General features: G+C 52.8%; 1 protein-coding gene across 1 annotated transcript; it reads left to right on the top strand.

Moving 5' to 3' along the window:
* Positions 1 to 437: 437 nt before the first annotated feature.
* HAGH (hydroxyacylglutathione hydrolase) lies at positions 438 to 10,143 on the top strand (the record flags this gene model as incomplete). Its single annotated transcript, XM_015417344.1, has 3 exons — positions 438 to 610; positions 8,636 to 8,817; positions 10,079 to 10,143. Coding segments are annotated over exons 1-3 (302 nt in total), but the record flags the coding sequence as incomplete, so codon positions are not given.
* Positions 10,144 to 10,886: the final 743 nt, after the last annotated feature.

The following is a 10,886-nucleotide window of genomic DNA, read 5'->3' as shown; positions in this document are numbered from 1 at the left end:
GATTCCAGCCATTGGGGGGGGGGGGACCCAGATTCTGGCAACTCCCCTTGCCCTCTCCAGAGCACCCCTGAAGGGCGAGCAGGCGCTCTGCACATGCTCTCGTGTGCCTCTCTGGACATCCCGGCAGCCCCATGTGCACGAGTGGGGCGGGGGCTGGCTGCGTTCCTTCCAGGCTCCCGAGCAGCGAAACGGGGCCTAATTTGGAGCCAAGACCCGTGATCGCACACAAGCGGGGCGCCCTCTGCGCGCTCTCAGAGGCGTCCCTTGGCTAGCTGCGTTTTGGCGCACAGGCCGCGCCGGGCCCGCCCGAGCTCTGCCCGGAGGCCCGAAGCCGAGCGAGCGGGGCCGGCGGCTCGGCCCTGCCTACCGCGCAGGGTCGGGGCGGAAAGCGGAGGGCCGGTCCTGCGGGCCGCGGCCGCGATTGGCTGGCGGGGGCGGGGCAGGAAAGGCGGCGAGGCCGGATCCGCCTGCGCCGCACGGAGCGCGCCCGCCCGCCGGTTGTGTAAGCCCCGGGGCCGCTGCAGCCAGCCAGCCAGCCAGCCGCCGCCCCGGACCATGGTCTGCGGGAGAGGAGGCGCCGCCGCGCTGCTCTTCCTGGCCCTCCGCTCGGGTAAGTCTTTGCAAGCGGGCGCCCCCCCCCCCCCGATCCTGGGCCCGCGGGGAAGGAAGGAAGGAAGGCAGGGGCGACCCTTCCCGCTGCAGACCTCCGGCAGCGGCTCTAAGCGCCGGTCCTTCTCCTCCTTCTCCCCCGCGGAGCTCCTGGGACTTGTCGTGCCGCCGCGGGGGAAGAACCCTCTTGCCAAAACGCGTCCCCGCAGGATCGTGCCCAACGCGTGACAGTCAGGCGGGGCTGGGACACGTGTGGACGCGCAGACACGGGTGCGTGTGGGGGACAGAGACTTCCGCGTTTGGGGTCCTCTTCCGGCTTTCCCCTGCTCTTCTGGAAAGGGGACCATGCGGACGGAGCTAATGCCAGTTGCTTTGAAATAGCAACAGATACTGATAATTCTAATGTGGAACAGTGTTCCCTCTAAGCTAGTGTGAGCTAGCCCACAGGTTTTTAGCCTCCGGCTCACACGTTTCTGTCTTCGCTCGAGAAGGAGGGCTCTAGAGCAAACTAATTTCTGCAGGAGCCAAATCACAATTCTAATGCCAGTGTCTCACAAAGTGGCATTTTTGCTCACGAGACTCCACAGCTTAGAGGGAGCACTGATGTGGAATATATTTCTCCCAGCCCCCCCTTGCCTTTTCTCCTGTTATCCCCCTTCCTGGTACGGCCAAAACAAGGCGAGCCTTTTAATGCCTCCATGTCTTTCCCGCTCTGGGACCTTTCACTTTCGACTTGTTTTGTTTCTTGGCGGCCCAGCAGTTTTCCTGGCCTTTGCCAACTGTGCCCCAGGCGGCCAGCTGACAGGGCTCCATCTCCGCCCATTCCTCCCTGTAAAATGGGGACAACTATTTATCTATTTATGGAGCTCAAGACGGCTTACAGCGCAGACAGAATACGTCAAATACATTTTTTAAAGTAAGAGCCAAAAATCTGTAGTCACCATTCGGGGATGCTAGCGATGTTCCCTCTAGGCTGAGTTAGTATGAGCTAGCTCACAGTTTTTTAGCCTCCGGCTCACACATTTTTGTCTCCGCTTGGGAAGGAGGGCTCCAGAGCAAACTGATTTATGCAGCAGCCCAATCGCTCGCTCACCACTTTCATGCTAGGAGCTCACAAAGTTGAATTTTGCTCACAAGACTCCACAGCTTAGAGGGAGCATTGACTGCTAGTAAACTTAACCATGTGTGACCCCAGATACAATACCGGACTACCCTTCAGGAGTGTCGTAAGGGTCCCTGCGGTGATCTGTGGGTGTGAAGCTATCTCCCCCACCCACATTTAAAGTTTCACGCACACCCCAAAGTGTCTGTGTGGGACCAGGAGAATTCTTCATGCGCCTTCAAGAACCAATTTGGTGTCGTGGTTAGGAGTGCGGACTCTAATCTGGGAGAACTGGGCTTGATTCCCCACTCCTCCACATGCAGCTGCTGGTGTGACCTTGGGTCAGTCACAAGTTCACTCAGAGCCATTCTCTCAAAGGCATTCCTCAAGAGAGCTCTCTCAGCCCCACCTACCTCACAGGGTGCCTGTTGTGGGGAGGGGAAGGGAAAGGGATTGTAAGACGCTCTGAGACGCCTTCAGGTAGTGAAGGACAGGGTATAAATCCAGTCTCCTCTTCTACTCCTTAAACACCACAAGAGAAGCAACCCTGAGGGGGGGACGGGGAGGGAGGGCACGCACGTCTCGGGCGAGAAACAAGTTCTCCGTCTTGGAGAGCCACCCCTGTCAGCAGAGTGCCACCACCACGGAGGTTACTCCTTTGTGAGTCAGCACATTTTTGGGCTGCGGCACACAGCGTCAGAGACTTGGCTGGAGGCAGAGGCCTTATTTGCCTTTGCAAAGCGTCTCAGAGCAGCTTTTCTCATCTGCTTTTTGGCTGGAACCGGCTCGTCCTTGAAAGCTGTCCCAGCTCTTGGATTTGCCACTGTCGCATTCCGCGGCGACTCTGTAGAGGGAGACTTCCCAAACAGGTGAGGGGGAAATGACCGGGGAGAGGGGTACCTTGATCGTTGCTGCCCCGATTCGGGCTCCTTGGAGCGAGGGCGGAGTGACTTTCTTGTGTGCAGGGTCTAACCCTTGCGTGCAGAATTGGGGAGGGGTTGGCTTTCGGGTCAGAGAAGCAGCGATCTTAGAGAGTCTTTGGTTTCCCCCGGAATATGCAGTCCTGTCTGGCGATAGTCCCATTTTGTATCAGCTGATTTGGAAGCCCTGGGCGTCTCCCTCTCTCCTACTCATGGGGGGGGGATTATGTGGGAGCGAACGCCCCTTCCCACGCAGCATTTGACAGCATTCAATCGATAGTCCCTTGCTGTATCATCACAGAAGGACAGAATGTGACTTCTCGGAACCGATCGCAGTGGTTCCAGCTGCACAGCTTGCATTTAAATGCCACCGGGCTAGCCGTGTTATCCTGTCCCCACGCAACGCTCCCTCTAAGCCGTGGAGTCTTGTGAGCAAAAATCCTACTTTGTGAGCTCCTGGCATCAAAGTTGTGAGCGAGCGATTTGGCTGCTGCATACATTCGTTTGCTCTGGAGCCGTCCTTCCCGAGCGGAGACAAAAATGTGTGAGCCGGAGGCTAAAAAAACCTGTGAGCTAGCTCACACTCACTCAGCTTAGAGGGAACTCTGCCCAAGACCCCTTGCAAAGAGCCGTGTTGCCTCCTAGGTTTAGCCTTTCCAAATGTCCCAGCTTTTCTGTGTAGCGATGCCCCCACAGATAACGCCAGTGCTCTGTTTAGCTCATGTAGAGTTGTTGTTTTTAATGTGCATGCAAGTTATGATGGAGCGGGGCGTGCCTGGAATTCCTGACACTTTGTGTGAAGCTTAAATGCTGTTTCAAAACAATAATCTTGGACGGTGTCTCCTGTCAGCATCTTTATGCTCTCGACCGGAGAGTCGGTGACGCTGGCCAACCAAAGCGCTTTGCAAAGTGAAAATAAGCTTACTCCACGCGTCAGAGCCCAAATTCGGTCGTGTTTGCGAGCGATGGGTTAATAAGTAATCTCTCTCTGTTCCTGATGCAAAGTCGGGCTGTTGGTCTTGCGCTTTGGAGGGATCTCGGGCCTTTATTGGCGCACCTGCCGACTAGTCAGGCCGCATATTTTAAGGCGAGTCAGTGGCTTGTTGTGGCATTGGGCATGTGTTAATTAACCTGCTTGTGGAAGGAAATACGGGCAGACTGATACTTCTCCAGATTTACCCGTCTGTCGGAAAGTAAATTGCCTGTGCTGAAGGAACACCCCGCAGGTGAAATGCTCCTGCGTCCCTTGCAAATGGGAAGTCAAGGTCTTCCAGAGGACACAGGAATACCTGAAATGACACCTACGGTATTCCTAATCAGAGTTCTGTCTTCCGCACAGAAAATGAAATACAGTCCGTATAATTTCCGGGGGAAGGCGTATTGGTCTCCAGTGGAACAGCCAGTTTGGTGTAGTGGTTAAGTTCACGGACTCTAATCTGGGAGAGCCGGGTTTGAATCCCCACTCCTCCACTCGCAGCTGCTGGATGACCTTGGGCAAGCCATAGTTCTATCAGAGCTGTTCTTGGAAAAAAAGCAGTTTCTGCCAGAGCTCTCTCAGTCCCACCTACCTCACCGGGTGTCTGTTTTGGGGAAGGGGAGGGAAAGGAGTTTGTAAGCTGCTCTGAGACTCCGAGTGAACGGCAGGATATAAATCCAATCTCCTCCTCTTCTTCTAAAATTTGAGTCCAATAGCACCTTATAGACCAATCAGATTTTTAGGATATGTGCTTAAGGAGTCAAAGCTCCCAACATCTTTCCAACTTGTATCCAACGAAGGGAGCGTTGATCCTTTAAACCCCCGAAATCTCATTGGTTCTCTAAGGTCCCGCTGGACGGGAGAGGAGTTTGTAAGCCGCTCTGAGACTCCAAGAGAAGGGCGGGGTATAAATCCAATCTCTTCTTCTTCTTCTTCTTCTTCTTCTTCTTCGGGTAGTGAAGGGTGGGGTATAAATCCAATCTCCTCCTCCTCCTCCTCTTCTTCTTCTTCTCAATATTGACCCCCATGAATGCGTTTGTGCAGTGCTTCTAACCAACAGCACAAAGGGGAAACAGTGAAAAGTTAGTTGATGACCTTTTCAGCGGGGGAGAAATTAGATCAGGAAACATCTAGGTGTGTTTTCTTGGGTGTAACTGATAGCATTCAATAGGGCGTGCTACCAAGGAGGTGCAACTAGACGGCCTGCAGGGAAGGGTGGGGGAAAAAATCTAATAAATGAATAAATAAATAAAACCTTCCCTTCCCTCTCTGGCCGTGCTACAAGCTTTACTTTAGGAAGAATATCCAGAAAGAAGTTCTGGGAGCAAACGGCACCCATGTTTGGCCTCTCTGGGGCTGCAAAGTTAAGCATTATTGAAGTCCCCATCCCACAGGCGGAAATAGGGACATTCTGGTGCCCGCGTGGAGCACCGGCGCGGAACGAAAGCGCGGAATGAGCAGGTGACTTGAGCAGAGAGGATCGCTCAGCTAGATATAACAAGCAGATATGTGCATGCTGTATGGCCATGATATGATTCTGGGGAAGTATTAGGCCCATTTTACAGATGAAGAACGTAGAGGCGTGCCCAGCGGTGGCTAGCGTCTGCGGCACGCAATTCTCAAGCGGAAACAGCAAGTCAGTATTACAGGGCCTCTGAGCGTACACAGAGCACATTTTATTTTCACCACTGACCACCTGCAGCCTCCACCTTTCCAGCACACACACTCAGCAGGTTTGACAGCGGGAAAACTGCATCTCTGGTGCCTATTCGAGCCCCAGGACTTCCTCAGGCCCTGAGCCCTAGCAAAGGCTGGGGAGAAAAGAGTATGTACCGTTGGTTCATTTCCATGCAGCAGTCTGCTTCTCAATTCTGTTTCCCGGCAAGTCTTTTTCTAGAAGAAGAAGAGACTGGATTTATACCCCACCCTTCACTCGGAGTCTCAGAGCAGCTTACAATCTCCTGTCCCTTCCCCTCCCCACAACAGACACCCTGTGAGGTGGGTGGGGCTGAGAGCTCTCCCGAGGACTGCCCTTGAGAGAACAGCTCCGAGAGAACTTACGACTGACCCAAGGCCACCCAGCTGGCTGCAAGCGGAGGAATATGGAATCTCACCCGATTCTCCCAGATTAGAGTCTGCACATTTAACCACTACACCAAACTGGGTCTCAGTTAATGGCTTCTTTCCTCCCCAGTGCCTTCCGTTTTCCAAAGTTGCCCAAAATATGTGTACTAAGTCGTAACTGGGCTTTTCCCAAGAGTCTGTTTGGGGCACATCTGAGTTTCGTGGCGTGGGGCACCCAGGATCTGGCCGTGATAAGCATATGGGTGAAGAGCACTTGCCTACCCCTTTCTGCGGTTTCTGAGTGTCTAATCTACGCAGCAGCCGGCAGCGTTGCCATCTGTACAGACGCTGTGCGAAAGTCTTGTCTGTCTCCTGTCATACTTATCGGTGCTCCTTCTTGAAAGCAAAACAGACTTTGGAAGCTGGTGGAACGGCACCCGGTCAAGGTTCGGAAGAGCTGGCATTTCTCATTGCCCCTGCCGCTTGTTTTCTTGGTCGAGTTACGTAAGAACATCAGAAAATAAGAGAAGCCATGTTGGATCAGGCCAGTGGGCCATCCAGTCCAACACTCTATGTCGCACAGTGCCCAAAACCCAGGGGCCATCAAGAGGTCCACCAGCGGGGCCTTTTCCTGGCCCTTGAGCTGTTGAGATTGGTTGGTTTGGGGTATGGCAGAACTCTGATGGCCCAAACCCTTTTGGGATAAAAATAAACTTGACCACCCCCACCCCCCATTGTTAAACACCAGGCTGAATCTGAAGGACTAAGAGAGCCAGTTTGGTGCAGTTGTTAAGAGTGCGGATTCTAATCTGGGAGAACCGGGTTTGATTGCCCACGCCTCCACGTGCAGCTGCTGGTGTGACTTTGGGTCAGTCACAAGTTCTCTCAGAGCTGTCCTCAAGGTTAGCCCGTCAGATACTCAAAGATGGCCACCGTACCATTTCTGAGTCATCTCCTCCTCAGGCTAAACATACCCAGCTTCTTCAGCCTTTCCTCAGAGGCCTTGGTCTCCCGTCTCCTCACTGTCCTGGTGTCTCTACCTTGGGACTGGTCGCCGTCCTCTCTAGTCTATCCGTTCCATTTTCTTACAGCCCTGCCTTTTTCCTTCCAAAGGTAGCTGCAACTATGAAGGGGCGAGGAATGAGTGGTCTTTGGCATAGATGGGGATGGCGTCCGTGGCGAACCGCCCGGGCCGGGCCCCGTCACTCAGAGAGCGTTCAATCGGCTGAAACGTGACGGAACTCTGTGCCAAGGCAGAGTTCCTTTGCTCTACAGATGACGCTTTCGGCTCAGTCCTAATCGGATTCCTTGGCCGTAAGTCCCGCTGAGTGTGGTTGGGCTTGCCAGGAAGGGAGGCGTGCCGTTTGTACTTCGGCTGTGTCCGATGTCATATCGGAGCATCGTTGCGGCCAAGCGGCTGGGTCTCTCCTTTCCCGGAAGAGGCTCGGGTGGAATTCCCCCAGCTCGCTGACGGAGTGTTTCAAAAACTGAGGTTGGAGGAAGCCCTCAAAACAGTTTGCAGTCTCGCTCGGAATTTGTCTTGAACGTTTCCGATCTTTGGTTTGTTGTTTTATTAAAACTAGTAAAACGAGATGTGGCGGCCAGATGAGGGATGGAAGGATGTGCAGGCTCATAGGACTTTTTAAATTCAGGGGGCCTTTGAATAAGTCAGGGGGCACCCCGCACAGACACGCCCCCCCCAAGGGAGCACCACAAAATTTAAAAATGGATGTCCGGGGGCCTGGGGACACGTTATTCCAGTTTGGGTCCTGGCATCTGTTCAACACCTTTATTATGCTGTCTGCTAATTTGCTACTCACCCTCTGCCTCTATGTATGGCCTGGCAACTTCCATTTCCTTCTTTTTTTAATTAAATATTTTATTATTTTCTCAACAAAAAAAAAGTGGGACACAGTACGGAAGAAGGGGTAGGGGAAAATACGGATTCATCAAGTTTGTCAAATATTACGAGTTGTTATGTACAGCAAGTCACATCAGACGTATTGCCAAATGTATTGCATATTTCAAATATAGGAGCAGGCAATAAAACATCAATATTACAGGATTTTGGGACAGATGCTCTCTTTAAAGCATAAACAAGAGCTTCCCTAAAGTTAGCGATAATCTATTAACAATAAAAGAGATTACATCTTTAACAGATGAGCGAACTTCTGCGCGAAAATTAAATCATTGTAGCGACTTCCATTTCTGTGTATTTGAAGAAGTGTAAAAAGGTAAAGGTTCCCTTGCTCGAAAGCCAGTCGAGTCCGACTCTAGGGTTGCGGTGCTCATCTCCGTTTCAAAGCCGAAGAGCCAGCGCTGTCCGAAGACGTTTCCGTGGTCATGTGGCCGGCATGACTAAACACCAAGGCGCACGGAACGCTGTCACCTTCCCACCGAAGTGGTCCCTATTTATCTACTTGCAATTTCTTGCTTTCGAACTGCTAGGTTGGCAGGAGCTGGAACTAGAGACGGGAGCTCACTCCATCCTGCGGCACACTCGGGTCTCGAACTGCCGAACTACTGACCTTCCACAGCCTGCAGTTCAGCGTCTTAACCACTTGAGGCTCCTTATAAGCTTATATGAAGAAGTGTGCATGCATGCAAAGGCTTGTAACTTGAATAAAGTCTTGTTGGTTTTAAAGGTGCCACCAGTCTCGGACTCTGTTCTCGAGGGGCATACCCGTGCTTTCTTCGTGGAAGCATTCGTGTCCTGCCCAGTTCTGAGTCACTGAACCCCCAAACGGTTGTCTTGACGCTACTTTTAACTGTCCCCGCTTCCTTGAAAGCCTCGTGTTCTGACCGTTGAACTGCCGCTGGTCCCAAAATTCTGTCTTCCGCTAGCGCTAAGTAACATTCTGTCCCAGACTCAGTGTGACTCACGGCATAACGGCCACGACCGGTCCTGGCTTGGCCCTTGGCCCGGTCTAAGCGGGCCGCCGTTTTTCATTTGTCCCCTCAAAGGTCTGCCTCAGTTTCGGGTCGCCTTCCTCCATACGGAATTCTCCGGAAGGCCCTCCAAGGTGGTCTCTCAGGCCAACATGAAGGTGGAGATCCTCCCGGCGCTGACGGACAACTACATGTACCTCATCATCGATGAAGAAACCAAGCAGGCGGCCATTGTTGACCCGGTGCAGCCCCAGAAGGTACGGGAGAGGGGGCTCCGTGGCAGAGCCTCTGCTTGGCAGGCAGAAGGTCCCAGGTTCAATCCTTGGTATCTCCAGTTAAAAAGGACCAGGCAGGAGGTGATGGGAAAGACCTCTGCCTGAGACCCTGGAGAGCTGCTACCAGTCTGAGTAGACAGGACTGACCTTGATGGACTGAGGGCCAGATTTAGCAGAAGGGAGCTTCATGGGTGTCCACTGTGATTGGTCGATCGATGACTGCAGAGTAACCGTAATATTGCCCAATAAGTTGACCTGCAGCGTTATTGGATATAAGTGTAATATGTCATTTGGTTGCCAGCGTGCCAGTTTGGTGTAGTGGTTAGGAGCGGCGGACTCTAATCTGGGAGAGCCGGGTTTGATCCCCCACTCCTCCACTCGCAGCTGCTGGGCGACCTTGGGTCAGTCACAAGTTCTTTCAGAGCTGTTCTCTCAAGGGCAGTCCTCGAAAGAGCGCTCTCAGCCCCCACCACCTGTCTCACAGGGTGTCTGTTGTGGGGAGGGAAAGGAGATTGTAAGCCGCTCTGAGACTCCTTTGGGTAGTGAAGGGCAAGATATAAATCCAATTTCTTCTTCTTTCACATCACCTCTTACCTGATCTTTTAACTGGAGATGCCGGGGATTAAACCTGGGACCTTCTGCATGCCAAGCAGATGTTCTACCATGGAGCCGCAGCCCCCCCCCGATAGAGTTCTGTTTGGCACGCAGAAGGTCCCCGGTTCAATCCCCAGCAGCATCTCCAGTTGAAAAGGACCAGGCAGGAGGTGATGGGAAGGACCTCCGCCTGAGACCCTGGAGAGCTGTCAAGAGGGGCTGTGGCTCAGGGGCAGAGCCTCTGCTTGGCATGCAGAAGGAACCATGTTCAATCCCCAGCAGCATCTCCAGTTAAAAAGGACCAGGCAGGAGGTGACGGGAAAGACCTCCGCCTGAGACCCTGGAGAGCTGCTGCCAGTCTGAGTAGACAATACTGACCTTGACCAGGGGTCGGATTCGGTACAAGGCATCTCCGTGTGTGTTCATGGGATTTCCTTAACCTACTTGCCAGATGCAGCGTTGTCCAGAACATCCCTCGGGAATATTCCTCAGGACAGGGAGTGTGCCAAGGGACCAACTGCATTCTTTGTGTGGTTGTTCGTGCCCATCTACGAGTTCCACTCATTTCCCCGGGGAAGAGCTAAGAGGAATTTGATTGCAACGGAACACATAACAGCATTAACAATTCCATTTCTTCCCATGTCTGCAGGTTCTGGATGCGGTCAGGAAACACGGCGTGAAGCTCACCACCGTGCTAACCACCCATCATCACTGGTAACCATTCTTTTGTTACGTGATCTTTTTTCAAGCAAAAGACTTTGAGCCTGTACCACGTACACCGTGTTTTTGTTCAAGTTATCGGCTGTTTCCTGGCCCTAGCCTTCTTCCAGTGTACCGTCACTTAAACACAACGAGGACAGAGGCCGAGCCTAAAGTTTTCTTGGGACACGTAACCAATGCTCCCTCTAAGCTGTGGAGTCTTGTGAGCAAAAATTCTACTTGGCGAGCTCCCAGCGTTAAAGTTGTCAGCGAGCATTTTGGCTCCTGCGTAAATTAGTTTGCTCTGGAGCCCTCCTTCCTGAGCGGAGACAAGAACGTGGGAGTTGGAGGCTAAAAAACTGTGAGCCAGCTCACACTAACTCAGCTTAGAGGGAACACTGTTCTACCATTCGTTCAAGGAACTCTGACAACTGGAGTTCCATGCAGGGAAAGGAAGTTCTAATAAAACTCTGTCTTGTGCCTTTGCGCGACAGAATTCTCCACCACCGCACCCACCCACCACAGCACCCCCAGGACTCTTTGGGGTTGCGTTGTGGCTGTTAGCCATCTTAAATTTAATTTCCAAACTTGCCGAAGCTCGCGGGGCCCTTGGAGGCTGGGGAGTGTGGACTTCCGAGATCTGACCGATCGCTCTGCTTAACCTCACAAAGGGATTTCCCCCTCTGCGTGGCACTTTTCAGCTCGCAGAGGAAATTGCAGAATTGGGCTGTGAGGTAAATTTAGAAGTAAAAAAAACA

The sequence above is a fragment of the Gekko japonicus genome, unplaced genomic scaffold (assembly GCF_001447785.1).
Source record: "Gekko japonicus isolate JY-2015 unplaced genomic scaffold, Gekko_japonicus_V1.1 scaffold2146, whole genome shotgun sequence".
NCBI lineage: Eukaryota > Metazoa > Chordata > Lepidosauria > Squamata > Gekkonidae > Gekko > Gekko japonicus.
The sequence above is the reverse complement of the archived record's forward strand: the minus strand, read 5'-3'. Positions and strand labels throughout refer to the sequence as shown.